Consider the following 17,971-nt stretch of genomic DNA (forward strand, 5'->3'; position numbering starts at 1 on the left):
GCCCCAATCTCATGGCAGGAGGACGCTAGTGAGATGTGACGTCCGCAGTATTCTGCTCCTGTGGGTAGAGAGGGAGCGTGACAAATTTCTCCCAAATCGGGCAAGAACTGTGGATTTGTATAGAGCGGAAAAATACAGATTTTGAGTTTTATATATATAGATTTTTCCTGCCGTAGTAAATATAGAATTAGTGAATATGTTTCTAGATGGGAATAATTGCTTTATGACCATATGAGTCCATCAGCTGTTGTAGGACTATAAACTGCGGTATGCCTTTAAAGGGGTAATCCAGTTTCTGCTATGGATGGGCCATCAATATTAGGTCTGAAGGGGTCTGACACCCAGGGCCTGTGCAGATCAGCTGTACCGTGCCGGGATCTGCACTGCTCAGCGTAGCGATTAGAGATGAGCGAGTACTATTCGAAACGGCCATTTCGAATAGCACGCACCCATAGGAATGAATGGAAGCGGCCGGCATGCAGACTTTGCCGGCGGCCGGCCGCTTAACCCTCTGCGTGCCAGCTACGTCCATTCATTCCTATTGGTGCGTGTTATTCTAAATGGCCGTTTCGAATAGTACTCGCTCTAGTAGCGATGGGTTTAGGTACAGCAGCGCTGCTTCAATGATGTCTATCTACCTTCACTATACTAATAATTCCAGTATATGTTAATCTTATGTAAGAACACAGAAATTTTGAGCCATTGCCCAGTAGATGGTAGATCCAGATCTAGGACTCCTCAAGTCACACTACGTAGCTATTAGCCATGGGATTAAACGTTTGTGGCTCTGTGATATTGACTTTTGTCATTTTATGGATTCTTTATTGCCCTATAGATAGGATTTTAAGCAGATGGGATCTTTTCTGCATTGTAATGACCTGTCTTTTGTTTTACAGCTTGCTGTTCATGGTTCCTGCTGCCTGCTCCTTGTTTCCACAGCGATGGTAACCTTTCCTCTAATAATTCATCAGATTGTGACTCTATTTGACATATATCATTTATTTTAAAGATTTTTTTGTTATATATTAATTTTATTATTTTCAGTTTTGTTTGTACCCCCATTGATCAGTTGTTCTCAGCTGCTGATACACAGAAAATGGAGCAAGAAGCAGACAGCGCCGTTCTCTGTGTAGTGGATGAATGGAGTCACTGCAGCTTTGCTCCTATTCAAGGGATTGTGAGTTGATCTGCAGTACCTAGTCTGGCCACTACACAGAGAACAGAGCTGTCTGCTTCCTGCTCCATTCTCTGTGTGTCAGGTGCTGAGAACAGCTGATCAGCTGTAGTGCCAAGTGTCACACTACCACCGATCTGATATTAATGACCTAAACGCCGGCAGTTTCCCTATAGGTATAATTGAAGCAGAAAGTCTGCAGTGGAAAACTCAGCAAACTTTCCGTGAAAAGCGTTGCGGGAAAAACTGTGATGCGTTTCCAATGCTGTTTTTCTCTCTATGCGTTTTTTGCTGCAGCCCGCTACGTGGAGCTTTAACCTAAAGGAGTTTTCTGTGATAATAAACAAAAGAAGTAAATGGTATAACATAAATTTCCCCTACCTCTTAAAGGGAACCTGTCAGGTCAATTTGGGACACTAAACCAACCACACGCCCTTATGGACCATGGGTTTAGTGTCCCAGATCACCCTGTAATAAAGTCATCTGTGTCCGAAATAAAAATAAAAGCTATATTTTCATCCTGCTGCTGTGCTCCTCACACCGGCACAGTGCGCATGTCCCATACCTCCAGCGCTTGCGCAGTAAAGCCGAGGTATACATCCTGTTTAGAGATGAGCGAACACTGTTCGGATCAGCCGATCCGAACAGCACGCTCCCATAGAAATGAATGGAAGCACCTGTGACGCCGGCCGGCCGCCGGCAAAGTCAGCGTCACAGGTGCTTCCATTTCTATGGGAGCGTGCTGTTCGGATCGGCTGATCCGAACAGTGTTCGCTCATCTCTAATCCTGTTAGGATAGCAGATGAGAGCTAAAGTGAGAACCAGTACTAGATACACTGATTTAAATGGTTAACACAATGCCGTGTGTCCAGCACCACCCAGGCTGCACCAACCCCAACCGCACAATGGTGTTCACCAGAGCCCCAGATGGTGGGGATGGACTTTGCTGCACTTCTAGACAGAGCGGTACAGGTTGGGAAACACCAAACACACAGCGCATCACAAATTATGGTAAACCACACACTGAGATCTCTTACCATCAGATGTTTCGGGTTGCGGTGTAAGTCTAAGGATGTAGAAGGCTGAGGCGGGTGGTCAGAAGGTGGCAGCAGAGAGTAAATCATAGTCGTACGGTCTGGGTCGTCAACAAGAGGGCAGCGTAGTACAGTTGGAAATCCAAAGGATATGTCAGGCAGGCTGAGTCGGTAACAGCAGAGGTTTAAATAGGCTCTGGCTCGCCGCTAGGCCGAAACCAGAAGTCTCCCGACTCTGGCTCAGGAGGAGACTGGCAACCCTTGCACATCACTGAGGAAGTTCCGGCCTACCTCCTGAGACCCGGAAGCAGGGAACTTGGGAGCGTAGCAAGGAGAGGGCCTGAGCTCTACACAGCTTTGCGGAGGCTCTGGTCCCACTCGCAACACAACCTTAGCTTCACTGAAGAAGTGCATATGCCTGAGACACTAGAGAGGAGTCTGAGGCGCATCAAACTCATATCTCTATGTAAGTATAAAGGGTTTTTTTTGGTTTTTTTTAAATTGCGGGCACGGAGGGAATTAACAGGGCAATTTGGGACACTAACACCCCCCCCTTCCATAAGGTCTATTAGGACCTGAGGGTGATTTAGGGTCTCAAATTGGCTTGACTCTTTAAACACTTCTGTTCTATTTGTCCCTGGTGGTTGCAGTGATGACGTCCCCGTCTGTCTATCGGAAATATCTCTAGGTCCAGCAATTGGCTGCAGTGGTCGTAAAGATAGAAGTTTTTCCAGCCAAGTAAACACAGATGAGAGTGGCACTACTGGAGTGGCAGGGGTTTTGTAGGTTTCTACTGGTTCTTGTGTTATGTTATGTTGTGTTATGCTATTCCTTTCCTTTAAAAAAACACAAAAAACAACACTTTAAGACATTTGCGCATAGTTAGATAGTAAAGTACTTTACACCTTTTCTATTTTATTTCAGTTCTATGGCCGTGAACAGTCTAGAACCGGAGCTTCGAGACTCCATCCGGAACCGATATGGAGACAATATTCAATCTGTTTATTTTAATAAAGGCTTGTAACCACTAGACATAAACTCCTAAAAACTGGGAAACCTGTTGTTTCTGAAGATAAAATGATGGTCTTGTTATAGAAGGAAGTGTCATTCTTTATATTGACCAAATATGCAAAAAAAACAAAACAAAAAACAAGATTCTTTTTACAATACCAAGAGTATTAAATGCAATTTTTCTTGGGAACAGTTGTCTATCTAAGGAGGCCATTTACTGATCAGTATATGCTTTACCTGTATGTATGGTGTGATGTACAGGTCACAAGTAGACAAGGATGCTGTGAGAATCCGTCTGCCATCAGGAGGACCTGCAGAAACTATAGACCAGGCATAGACAACCTTCAGCACTCCAGCTGTCGCAAAACTACAACTCCCAGCATGCACTTGTTCTGCTGTTCTTGAAACTCCCATGGAAGTGAATGGAGCATGTTAGGAGTTGTAGTTTTACTGCAGCTGGAGAGCCGAATGTTACTGACCCCTGCTATAGACAAACAATGCAGTCCTTATGGACATCTAAAATAACGAAGTCATATACTTCATTAAAGTGTGGACCCTTCCCACTTGTTGGTTGCAATCCATCGTGACTTTGTGGTTGACAAACCCACTTTGCTGTTAAAAATGACCTTTCTCTTCTTGGAATTACTCTGCTTTTCCTTTGTAAATGTAACCACCTAGGCATATACAATATGATTTGGGCGCCGGCCAAAAACTCCACCATCTGTTTATGGTCAAAATAGAGTCAAGTCAGATCTGCTTGCATTCCTGTGCATGTGCAGTGAACCGAAGTGTATTGGCCTTGTCTTCATCTGTAAGTGTACTGGATAGTGCCAGAACTGGTTAGTAATGTACTACGGTCTGTGACATATGCTTGTGTATTGTCTAGGCCTTCTGGGTGTCCCAAGATCAGTAGAGATATATAGATGTATAGCTGTTTGCATTATGGGGCCCCATAGCTGGCCATGTTCTGAGTTCAGTGTTACTGCTTTAGGAGCACGTTGGATCGCATTGTTATGTTAGCATTTTGTTTACACATCTTTCTCCCACTTCATAAGGCAGGAGCTGTGGCGTAACTAGGAATGGCAGGGCCTCAAAGTGAATATTTGACATAGCATGACATTTTCAGACCCCAGAGTATAATAATCAGAGGCCCAGGGGAGGATACAAACAGAAAAAACACTGTTACTTACCTCTCCCGGGCTACGGCGCACTCCCTGCTAATGGTGGCCATCTTCATTGATGGAAGAGATAACACTTGAGCTGGTCTTGCATCCCGAAGGCACGAAACCTGCCAAAGGCCAGGAGAGGTAAGTAGCAGTGCTTTTTATGTTCCCTCACCTCTCCTAACCCTCCAATCATTATACTTGGGGGTCTTAAAAGACCTTACTTACCCCTGTGGGGTTTGTGAGTCTGTGATCTTACTTACCAATCCTGGCTTCTGCTCACAGCCGCCTCAGTAGAAGAGGAAGCCCCGGCAGCCGTGAGCAGGATCCAGGATCAGTAAGTAAATAGGGCCTGTTACCAGCTGCAGTTACTCTAGCAGGTAACAGCCTATTAAAAAAAAAAGAGCAAATAAAAATACGCAGCAGTAGTGGCTGCCGCCAGGCCCCCTAATGTCCTGGGCCCTGTGGCAGCCACTACCGCTGCTATTCTAGTAGTTACACCCTTCGGCAGGAGACATCCATTATAAAGAGGACGTGTCAGCAGATCAGAAAAATCCAATGACATACATCATCTAACAAGTGCTGTCCCCCTGAGCATTTTAGCGCTTTGTTTATCCAAATCTGTTCAGTCATTCCAAAGATATAGGCCCTTTTCTTGTGGATATAAATTAGGGCTTACTAGCCAAGTGGGCAGTAACACAATGGTTTCTCTGGGGGCACAGCAACAATAAAAGGGCTAATGTTTTTGGATTGGGAAGCGCCGATCAGGTAATGCAAGTCATTGGGCTTTTCAGACCTGGTGACAGGTTCTCTTTATAGGTATACTTGGCAACTATCCCTATTCCAAAAAAAAGGATGACCTCACAGGGTCCCAGAAGAGTCAGCATATCTCCTGGGCCCAGTGTAATCCTCCTGCACACACAATAAAGGTAGTGTGTTACACTTTAGAAGGGGGCATGTTATTGTCAGGGGCATCCTGAACATAATGGTGTCCTTGGAGCTCCTGGCCAAATCTTGGCAAATATTCTTAAGGCCATTCCCAGAACACAATGGAATCGTTGACCTCCATGTTTACATGTCCTGTAACAGGAGTATCTAGTATAACAGAATCCTGAGAGTTGTACGTACAGATTTGTGAAAGTCGCTTTTTCTCTCTCGTGTTTAGGTCATGTGACTCTTAATGCCCTTAAATAATACTGATTATTTTATTTTTGCAAAAAGCATAGAAAGTGCATTCAAGTGCAGGCGAAACCAGCGGTGTTCACAGGGATTTTGTACTTTGGGTTTTAGTTAGTTGTAAAGCTTCTTAGCTCGCAACTTGCTGAGTTACTTGAAATTACTGAGTTTGATCAAATGTATAAAAATGAGAAAAAGCTTTCAGATTTTTTTTTTTTCCATCATATTGGGTTACATAATGGTACAGAAGACAGTATAGAAGCCACAGCTTATATAATGGTGCTTTCCCACCCGACGTATCCCTGGTTGGTGGGGGTCTCATTTCCAGAACCACCACCGTATCACGGCACCTGTATAGTAAACTACAACACATCACTCTCCTGCACCATGCGTAATAGGGATATAACATTATAGGATGGCAGCACCTTTATAAAATCCACAGCTCTTTTTTTTCAGTGCCTTATAGGCTTTTATTAAAGGGGTTATCCACTTTTCTTTTTTTTTTAAACTGGATGCTTATCCTTAAAGTAGGTCATCAGCTTTAGACTGGTGGGGATTTGATTGTTTGGACCCCCGCCAAATAGGTGTTTTCAGAGGACTACAGCTCCCTGCATTGTTTACAGGCTAGGGGTGGCCTATCTAAAGAATAGGTTATCAAAGCAAAGTGGATAAGCCCTTTAAACTAATACATTACATGAAAATAAAGATGTAAAATTGGAATTTCAGGAGGCCACATATGGTAGAGGTGCAGCTTCCTTTGCCGCATCTTGCACCATAAGACACCATGGGGGCAATCCAGACCAGAATATCCAGTCTATACTTCAGGTAGATTTTCTGATCCAAATATCCATGATAGTGATGTGTGATGCTGGGAGTCCCCATCTTCTCATGGCTCTACTGTCCTGTACTGTACATAGTGCAGAAAACTGAGCCGGAAGGACTCCAAGTATCATAGATCACTATAATGCAAGGAATCACGTTTCCTGAATAGGTTCGGAATGGGAAATCTGCCCAATGTACGGATTGGATTTTTCAGTATGGATTGCCTGCTGTGCATGGTTTGCACATTGTGGTCATGTTCTTGTTTTTGTTGTAATTTTCCAAAAAGCAGTTTTGCCACAGTTTTGGAATAAAACCTCACAATGTCAGAGATGATGGTGACTTAGATGTACACATCCAGCCAATGGCACCACCACCATGGAGTCCTGCTCCTCCGAGCTCTAACTAATACAGAGTAAGACTAAATGCACTAGTGGCTTCCTTTGGCCACAAAACAAAACACAACAAGTCCCAATTGGGTCTCACCAAAACTCAGCTCTCCAGGACAGACCCAGGCACCTCCACTCACTCCCAGGATTTGCCTGTCACCTTCTCACAACATATATGCACTATTAGGAAAAAATCCTAAGTCCTTGACAAATTTTTGAAAATGGAATATCAGCGTTTCACAAATGAAGTGTCTCCATAGTGGGCAGTGTAGATATAGTGTCTATATAGTGGGCACTGAAGATATAGACTCTATATAGTCCGCAGTGTATATTTACTTAAGATAAACCTTTGCCCACATTTAGAATTTTCCTGTGGATTTTCTAGTATCAGACTCCTGGTAATCCTTCTGGTGACTAAACCTCAGGTAATATATTAGAGTTGGCTTGTAAAACCATCTCCGGGATCTGCTGAATCATCAGTAAAGTAGGAGGAAGCTTTTGTAGATAAACATCTGCTTTATATTCTCTGATGGTATCAGTGGATATTGGGAAAGGGCGAATAAGGATAAAAGGGAACGCGCTTATAATGTGTCTGGTTAAAGAAAAGATTTGGCATAGCAGAAACTCTGCCCTCCATTTCTAATTTGTTCTAATTAAACCTAAACTTTCCGATGACTGCTCGGAATAAACTGTCACGTATATACATGAGGCGTAATAATAGCAATAATATAACTTGTACTCTTCATTTTTAGCATTTTTCCTCTATGCAAGCTCTCCTTATTCTATGTTATCCCTGGAGACTAGCTGCTATGGTGTCTCCCATACACTGCACATGGAGAAAACAAGGAGAAATTGCTCCTTACTCACTATGAAGTAGCATAGAGGATACAAGAGAAGTTCTGAACAGTATTGATATGATTAAAATTTGGACGAGAGAGAAAACTTACTACTAGCTGCAGCACCATTTTACTGCTGATATCTCACATTAGTCTTCCCTCATCCATAGACTTCTATGGAAACATGCAATCTGTTTCTTCATTGAGTTAACACTCTGCATTGGAAGACTGAAATAAAATTCGGCAGAGATCTCAAAGGGAAGTGCTTAGGAGTCAGGGGTTGGTGGAAAGAAGCCTGATAAGTGTAGAAAAGAGCATTTTTCTATTATAAGATATTATGCGACGCTTATATATATTCGGTGTACTGGTTATTTATACAAAGTTGGTTGAAAAGTTCTAGACCAGGCAAGTAGATCTCTAAATTTTTTTGTAGAAATATCTAACATGTTGTTAATATAGCCTTGGATATACTGGCTCAGAAGCAAAGTTTCCAAGTAATCCAGATCGTGTGGTTCCTAGACAAGGCGGTTGTTTAGTTCACCCGTACATACCTATCCACCTACCCACCCACTAAGTCTAATGGAACTTAGTCATCCCTTTTATTCTCCTTGTGTTTGATAAGAATACCTCAATGGACGAATGCGACCTGCATATGCTTTTATATATTTAGAAAGACTAGGTAGGCCTTCATGACACGTATCAGAGAAGGAAACCATTCCTCATTATCTCCAGAAATATGATGTTCCTAAATGTATTCAGACAATGACCTTCCATAGTCTAAGATCTTCCCTCTCCAACAAGCGTCTGAGCTTGTTAGCTTTCACATGAAATAACCTGCCTTCTGAACTCCGGATCTTTCTTGTGGGATCTTTACAACCCCGGATGAAATAATAGATTTATATAAAATTTTGTATCGCTGAATAAGTCTTTTGTGGCTGCTACAAATCTGAAATCTAAAGCAAACAGAAATCCTTCTTAACATGAATATTTCAAAAAGATCTAAGATCTGGTTTACATTTTTAGCAGAAGTAGGCCATGTTCTTTGGCCAAAGATTGAAGTGAAATCCTAGCATGACCAATTAGAATCAAAAAGCAGAAAGTGAAAAAAAAAATGCATAAGAGCACAACAGTCTACAAAAAAAAGTAAGAAAAAAATCTACAAGATAGATATAGAAAACGGCACTGTGATACATATATTCTGCAAAATACACAATGTCGTAGACCGGGAAATAACCTGAAGCTATTGAGTCTCAATGTAATGTATATAATGGAGCCACTCCTACCATGTGCTGTCTATCTCTTATGTTGCAGAGAAGCCTTTGGCTCCCCTGAAACTTGAGGGCCTGGTAGCAATTGCTACCTCTGTACTCCCCTTCCCAATATCCCAGTGTCACCCGGAGCAGAACTCCCATGCTGGGCTCCATTACAGGCACCATATAAGATTTTTTGAGTATGTGGACTTTGTAGTCTATGAAGATATTTGAGGTTTTCCTTGCACAGACATATAGGACATTGTGGTTTTCACCAAGTCTTGGAGCTGTGTAATCCTGTTATATCTCACCAGCCCAAGTGATAACATCTAGAAACATGTTTGGCCATTCGTGTTAGTTGGAAGTCAAGAAAAGCCAATTCTATTACTAAGACGTAGTCCTCAGGCAGTCCAGATGGAATGAGTCTTAGCTCCGAGATACCACCTGTTCCAACTTGTATTGGAGATTTCTTAAGAGAATAAGAAGAAGCCAGAGATCCAGACAGCAATGTCAGCTACAATGTACCTGTACACCAAGATCTCCCAGCCTGCTAAATAACAGAATCATGGCCCTCAGCCATTTGGCCATTTCAATAGTGGTATAAACTTTCTTGGTCATTGACTGACAACTAAAAAAAGAACTTTGTGTGCCTGTTACCTCTTAGTAACATTTGGTAATGTCTGCCACGTATTATTTTTAGTTTGTACAAGTATTTGCTAAATCACGATACTTGAAGGCATCAGTCTGCTAGTCAGGTACGTGGGAGAACCTGCCGTCTCACGACATCTTAGGTCTCCTTTATAAAGCACAGATGCATTCATTTCCATGGGCCCATATAGATATCTGCATTTTTTGTGAGTCCGTGGCCTTGAAGGACCACAAATTATAAAGCATATACTATTTTTGCCCGCATTGCGGCACAGACAAGTGTAAGGGATCTGACAAGTATTTTAGCACATCCATGATTGCAGATGACATGTGGACATGTTGCAGTATTGGTGACTGTAAACACCACTATGGTTGTGTGCAGGAAGCCTTAGGGGTCATTTACACATGGGAATTTGATGCTGATTTGGGGCAGATTCCACCATCTACACCTCGGCCTGGGCCAACTCATAGAATCTCATGGTTTTCATTACCATTGCTATGCTGATGACACCCCAATATATTTCTCTGGACCAGACATTATCTCTCTGCTGGCCAGAGTACCAGAGTGTCTAGTGGCCGTAGCCTCCTTCCTCTCCTGCTTTTTCAAACTCAACATGAAGAAAACAGAGTTCATCATCTTCGCTCCACCTTGTACGGCCCCTCTACCTGACCCATCTATCAAAGTTAATGGAACCACACTTACCCCTGTCCCATGGGTCTGTTGACTTGGGATAACCCAGGACTCTGAAACATCCTTAAAGTTGCACGTTCAAACCCTCGACACCTCCTGCCGCCTCCAACTCAAGAACATCCATCGAATCCACTCCTTCCTCACCCCAGAAACTGCTAAAATGCTAGTCCGTACCGTCATAATCTCCCGCTTAAATTACTGCAACACCCTTCTCCATGGCCTCCCAGCAAACACCCTCACCCGCCTCCAGTCCACCTTAAACTGGGCTGCTCGCTTAATACACGATTAACTTAGAACAGCTATTTTCCCCCAGTAAGCACCGTATGGGATACATAATGTGTTCATACCAATTATGTATATTAGGGTCTACCGAATAAGCTTGGACATCATTGGTAAGCTGACTTGCAACTCATTGCATCTTGCAAACATCTCCTAGGGAAGGGAGTTGAAGGTGGTGCTGGAACGATAAAGGGAGCCCCCATCTCTCTAATCACTTAGATGACCAGATAGCATCGGGCCTATCCTAAGGATAGGCCATAAAATTGTTCCTCCTGGAAAACGCCTTTAAATCTGCATCTTGTCAAGCCTTAGATCTGCCCTGTATAACTATATGGGAACATCATCACACAACAAATATGTAGGGCAGTTCTTGGTCATTGTATTTAGTCCATAACAAAGTAAGGACTGGTATCCATTATCAAAACCCATTCAACCTGTACCAAAGAATGCAATGACGTTCAATTCAGCAGTAACTACTGACACTGCTGCAACATGACAGCTGACATCGATAAGTGCTCATGACTCATTCCCCCGGGCAGGTTGCTCTTGTATCAGTGTTATTGCAGGGCACACAATGGCTCATGTCATGTTGAACACAATGAAAAAAACGTGAAATCTGATCTTACCACCCATATTGCTACAAAATATTGGAAATCAATAGCGCTCTATGGTGTCCAATGTACCTATTATGGTTAAGGGGCCTTGTCCTCTCTTTCAGTAAAGTAAGTTATTTGCTTTAACAAGACTTCTCCAATATGTTCCCAACTAAAATAACATTTTGTAGCCATTTTATAACGAATATTTTATCATCTATTTCATTCCAGAAAAGCTCTGCTTAGTATTTCGTAGTAAATTCTTATAATCTTATAGGTTTTGGCTCTATAATGTGAGGCTGACTTTACAATTATTGATTTTGACAGAGGACCTTTAATACATTGATGTCATAGGATGTGTCCTTGACATCCCAGAACAACATGGCTTGTAAACAAGAAATCTCAAAGTGCTAAAGTCCAAACTTATTTGACTTTTGAGTAAAGGGTGTTTTCTTAAAATGTGTCGTATTGGTGTAGGGAATGGCTGTTTATAACAGGACAGAGAGTTGCCTACATGATAGATATAGTCTTCAACCAAAGGGACGTAACGTGAGGGGGTGCAGAGGGTGCAGTTGCACTGGGGCCCAGGAGCCTTAGGTGCCTTAGCCATAAGCACTGGCATCAGTATTGAGGTTGCAGCTTCAATCTGTCCCATAAGCCTAGGAGACCCATAGCTGTTGGCAGCTCCCTTTGCAATGGGCAACCAATGCGAGACAAGTCTGGAGATGTTACAAGCCATGGTGGCATATTTAGGTCATGCAGACTGCCAGGTGTTACTTCGTTGGAAAAAGGGTCCTGAAACTCTTTACCGTACCACTGGTATCATGACCAAATCAATGTAATGCCAAGGTATTTCTGTACCTGAAATAAAGACTAGGCTAGTCCAACTACAATACCTTATGCCACTCCACATCTTAATCCTAGGAGTAGGACCAGTGTAACCTTCCCATGTGAAAGTTTCTTTATGGCATTGCCCTCTGGTCTCCAGTCCAATCTCTGACTATCTTTGTGTCTAGGACGAAAGTGGAACTCATCATTCAAGAAGATAAATTTCCATTTTCAACTTCATTGCCATCTGGAGGTGCACCACATAGTCTTGGAGAACAGTGGCATGAAGTCAATGGAGTACCTGTAGCAGGACATGTCGCTTGTAGATTGTGTCCAGGGGCGTAACTACCAGGGTAGCAGCGGTAGCAGTTTCCACAGGGCCCAGGACATTAGGGGGCCCGATGGCAGCTGCTACCACTGCAGATTTGTTTAATAGGCCGTTACCTGCTGGAGTAACTCCAGCAGGTAACGGGCCCTATTTACTGTACCGATCCTCACTCCTGCTCATGGCCGCCTGCACTTCCCCTTCTGCAGAGGTGGCTGTGATCAGGAGCCAGGATCGGTAAGTAAGGCCTGCAAACCCCACAAACCCCACTATCATTATACTCATTATATTATAATGATCGGAGGGCTAGGAGAGGTGAAGGAACATAAAAACACTGTTACTTACCTCTCCTGGGCTCCAGCAGGCTTCGGGCCTACTTATTTATCAACAAGGGGAGGCAATAGTACTTTGGTACCATGCTGCACCATCAGGGACACTTTAACCATAGGGCAAACAGTGCATTGGGTCATATGGTAGTGGGGCTTCTTCATCCGGCCTGGATCGAGCAGGACTGTGCTGTTTTTCCAGTGCTGTCCCACTGTTCTGGGCAGCAGGTAGCGATTTTAACTCTTAGGATGCAGATAAAGTTGAATACAATGGTGGAGCAGGAGCCATCAGCTTCATACTGCACCAGTCAAGCTTCGGCTGATGATGTCTATGGCAGGGAGGCACGATGAGTACCGAGCCAGAGAGATCCATGCAATTGGAGCCTGCAGACATCTCCAAGGGAATGTGGTTTAGGGGAGTATAAGTTTTATTTTTTTGTATGTAATATATTCAATAAATAGTCACTAAGGGGGCATTATGTGGAGGGTACATTAAATTATGGGAGGGGGCATTAATGTATAAAAACAGCCCTGATCAGAGCATTATACTGTGTGGGACCCGGAGGGACTATAGTGTGTGGGAGGATCTCCAACCAGAGGTACACCCACCACAATATGCCCCCCATGCAATACCCCCTGATATTGTCCCCTACACACCCCCATATCCTTCTACCTCTTGGAAGTCTGCTGTATTCCCCTGGCCATATCAATAGCCACTCTCAACATTTTAGTGTAGTTTGAAAGGATTAGATCTAGAGCAAAGACTGTGCCCTCAGTTTTTAAGCAGTGACCCAAATATATTCAGGAGTCTGAACAGCGCCCTATAAATTATTACATGATTACATGGAGACTCCCTTTAATTTTATAGTCAATCTACATCCCATAAATGAACGTTCAGTATGTATGATCATTCAGCAGATTTTAATACATTACCAACCAATTCCTGTCTCCATAGTTAGGCGGACCATGGTAAACATTCAGTAATTGTTGGCTGGATGATAAATGGCTGGTTGGCATATTACCGGCTGGGCTGCAGGCATCGCCTGACAGATGACTGGGTGATGATGCTATTTTTCTATTCTCTCTATGACTCATGTATCATGGGTTGTACAGGTGACTTAAGGATACGGAACAATGCAGAATATCTGATGGATGATTGAAAGGTAGGTGCTGGAACATTTACTCGAATAACATCGGGGCACAAACATGACAGTGACAGAAAGGTGATAGAAGATTACAGGCGTCACCACCAGGCTTAGGAGCGCCATGCCCAAAGTGTGCGGCTTGGAAAAGTATTTGCTATATACGCTTATAAGAATAAGGACACGTTCACACAGATGCAATACAGCTTTCAAACCCTTGTTCACACTCATTCCTTTTAACACTCCTATATATGTGCAGCTTCAGCTGAGCATGCATCTGGTTTCAGCGGAAAACTGGGAATAAGCCACTGCCAGACTTTTCATCAGGTATGTTACCCCGCACATCCCAGAGATGATTCTCTCCTACATGCCTTTTTATACTGATGAGCCTATCCACAAGATAGGTCACCAGTATGTGATTCTGGTGGTCCGACACCCGGACCCCGCACCAATCAGCTGATCTGGCAATGCCCTGATGCTGAAAAGTTACAGCACAGGGCAGGAATGGAAGAAGCTCTGCTCCTTTTCAAGTAATAGGCACAGAGCTGGAGCCCCATTCACATACCTCCAAACTTTCAAAGGACAGAAAGAGGGATAGAATGTGTCATGTGACAAGTTTAGCCCCACCCACTTCTACTTTGACCCCGCCCATTCTCATCCGTTTCTCTTTGTGTCCCCACACAGGATATTGCCCTATCAGTCACCCTAACATGACATTGCCCCACATTATAATGTCATCCTCCTGGTGCCCCCACAGTATAGTGCCACCCTGTAGTCACCCCCACAGTTTAATGCCCTCTTCCAGTTACCCCCCATTTAATGCCCCCCTCTAGCTTCCCCCAGTTTAATGTCCTCCTCAATCTGCCCCCAGTTAAATATTGCCCTCCAGTTCCCCCCACAGTTTAATTTCCCCCTTCATCTGTTCCCAGTTTAATGTCTCCCTTCATCTGCTCCCAGTTTAATGTCTCCCTTCATCTGCACCCAGTTTACTGTCATCTTCCAGCTGCCCCCATAATTTAATCTCCCCTCCATTTGCCCCCATAGTCTCTGCTTTACCATTCTTGTATTCAACTAACCTGCACCAGAGTTGAAACCGGAACATACTTCCTGCCAACTGGAACAGCAAGACAGGACCTGAAATTTGGTGGGTGGTATGTATTCACTCAATAGTGGTGGTGTCGGGAATTGCAGCTCTGCACTTTTTTGTTGTATAGGAGTAAAGCTGTTCCAGCGCCATCCATCTGATTAACTATTTAGTGCAGGCTCCAGGTGTCGGGCGCCCACCTATCAGATACTAATGACTAAACCCATGAAGCAAGGCAGAGATAATAATCTTCCTATGACTATGGAAATCGGTCTGCAAGTGCACTGGGGGCAAGCCTGTTTTGCTGATTTGCCTACAGACACCCATATGTGTGTACACAAATCTGGCAAATAAGGCCCCGCCCCTGATGCACTTGCAGGCTGATTTGCATATTGATAAAACAATGACTATCCCTGCATTGCTTCATCGGTTTGTGGCCACAAATGTAGATTTCTGCTAATATTAAAATCTCCCAAATGACATTACTATGGGTTTGGGGGAATTTCGGGTTACAATAGATTCACTCCCTTTGGATCATATTTTTGCAGAATTGAACTGAATACAAAAAATAATAATAATAATTGTGTTCACTAAAAAAGGAACATTTCAATCCGCCAAAGTAAACAAAAACATACAAGTTCAATGTTCCAGTTTGATGACTTGGTGCTGTGCGGTGCATTGTGTTATGTATTCCTTTATCTATATGTCACTTTGGGACATCTTGTATATTTACTTGATGTTTTGTTAATTAAGGAAACTGGCTCGGCAGCCTGTACCAGCGGCACACCTCTTCCCAGCCGGGGCTGTATAAATATCCAGTGATCTTAATGTGAAATGGTGTTTGGCAAAAATAAGCAGCACATTGCACTCCAGTTACACAACATGCTGCAGACTAAACACCTATCACGTTTCCAGTGAAGTGTCCTATCAAGTTGCTCGTAAAAAGAGGTCTGCGAGCAAAATCAGAGCCGTGGAATCTTTAATGAAGACATTAGCAAACTCCATGACATGTATATAGACAATATAATGAGTATACATAGCGTACAGTTTATAGAAGCTTATTTACTGATGTGTGCCTGCCCTATATATGATCTCTCTATTGTCTGCAAAGTTATTGGAACTGATTTTACAATATACTGTAGTAGCCCCTGCACACAGTATTATGCCCCATAGTAGCCCCTGCACACAGTATTATGCCCCATAGTAGCCCCTGCACACAGTATTATGCCCCATAGTAGCCCCTGCACACAGTATTATGCCCCATAGTAGCCCCTGCACACAGTATTATGCCCCATAGTAGCCCCTGCACACAGTATTATGCCCCATAGTAGCCCCTGCACACAGTATTATGCCCCATAGAACCCCTTGCACACAGTATTATGCCCCATAGTAGCCCCTGCACACAGTATTATGCCCCATAGTAGCCCCTGCACACTATTATATCCCATTATGGACCACAGTTATTATACTGTGAAGTCTTTTCATCTTTTCAGACCCCAGAGTATAATGATCGGAGACCCAGGGGAGGCTAACATAAAGAACATATGTAACTTACCTCTCGCAGGCTCTGCCGCATTCCCCTTAATGTTGCACGAGACGTTACCTGACCCAGGCTGGTGTCGCGACGCATAATGACGATGGCCTGGAACACCAAACAGACCTGAAGCTTCCAGAGCACAAGGCGAGGTATGTAACAGTGTTTTATATGTTTCCTCATCTCCCCTGTCCCTCTGATCATTATACTCCAGGGTCTGAAAGGAGAGAAAATTGGTAAGTAAATAGGGCTCAGTACCTGCCTATTTAAAAAAAAAAAAAAAAACACATCAGGGGACTCACCAGGCCCCCTAATGTCCCGGGCCCTTTGGTACCCCAGTAGTTACGACCCTGTCCAATTCCATTTGTAACCATTCTTGGCTTTGTTTTTGTAGTACATCTTAATAGGGAAAGAAAAATAAGAATTCAGCTGCAAAGAAAAATTCCAACAAAACATTCTGTTATGGGTGGAATCTGATAAATTCTACCACTTCCATGAAAAACCTTCCATAGGGACATACATGGATGACTTAAAGGGGTTTCACATGGTCCCGCATACACCCACCTCACGTCTCCTGTTTCCTGCATGCCTTGGCAATGAAATACATTGCTGGGCCATAACACAGCTGCACGTCTGATAAAGTACACCATGAACAGCAACCAGGAGACTCAAGCAAAATATGTCCTTGTTCCTCTAATGCTGACAACACTATGGAGAGAGAAGAGATGTAAGACAAAGTGATCCCACCAGACTCACCTATGTCCTACACAAAAAAAGATGGCTATAACAATATTTTACAACCTCAGATTTTATGTGACAACCAAAACGGACTACTTCATTTTGACAATCTTTTAGGTTCACCGTTGCTGAATCTACAGTATACTAGTTATTAGGAAACTCCATACATAGCCATTCTCCAATATACACCAGAGATGGGTGAACCTCTCAAGATTCGTTTTGTGTTCAGGTTTGGACAAACAAGTTTGGTATGAATTGTTTTAAAGCTAAGGACCCCAAATAGCAAGCCGCAGGTGAAAAACCTTATGGAAAAGACTGCGTTGGAAACGTGTCTGGTTTTTTTCTGCAGTGCTTTTTACAGAAAGTCTGCAGAGTTTCTGTCCTTATTATACTTGGAAAAATATTATATATGGAAAAAAACAGCATTTACAAAGGTATAATTGACAAGCTACTATCTATAAAACATAGTATAAAACACTGTCAGGGCTCCTAGGAACCTATCTATAAAACATAGTGTATGACACTGTCAGGGCTCCTAGGAACCTATCTATAAAACATAGTGTAGAACACTGTCAGGGCTCCTAGGAACCTATCTATAATACATAGTGTATGACACTGTCAGGGCTCCTAGGAACCTATCTATAAAACATAGTATAAAACACTGTCAGGGCTCCTAGGAACCTATCTATAAAACATTGTGTATAACACTGTCAGGGCTCCTAGGAACCTATCTATAATACATAGTGTATGACACTGTCAGGGCTCCTAGGAACCTATCTATAAAACATAGTATAAAACACTGTCAGGGCTCCTAGGAACCTATCTATAAAACATTGTGTATAACACTGTCAGGGCTCCTAGGAACCTATCTATAATACATAGTGTATGACACTGTCAGGGCTCCTAGGAACCTATCTATAAAACATAGTGT

General features: G+C 43.1%; 1 protein-coding gene across 1 annotated transcript in view; it reads left to right on the plus strand.

Moving 5' to 3' along the window:
- The window catches only part of SFXN2 (sideroflexin 2), a 31,214-nt gene extending 27,872 nt beyond the window's left edge, over window positions 1-3,342 (plus strand). Inside the window, exons 11-12 of the mRNA XM_075257567.1 lie at window positions 897-944; window positions 3,133-3,342. Of these exons, the coding sequence (XP_075113668.1) occupies window positions 897-944; window positions 3,133-3,232 (148 nt within the window). The 3' untranslated portion in view covers window positions 3,233-3,342. The remainder of the gene's footprint in view (window positions 1-896; window positions 945-3,132) is intronic.
- Window positions 3,343-17,971: the final 14,629 nt, after the last annotated feature.

Source organism: Leptodactylus fuscus, chromosome 10 (assembly GCF_031893055.1).
Source record: "Leptodactylus fuscus isolate aLepFus1 chromosome 10, aLepFus1.hap2, whole genome shotgun sequence".
Classification (NCBI taxonomy): Eukaryota; Metazoa; Chordata; class Amphibia; order Anura; family Leptodactylidae; genus Leptodactylus; species Leptodactylus fuscus.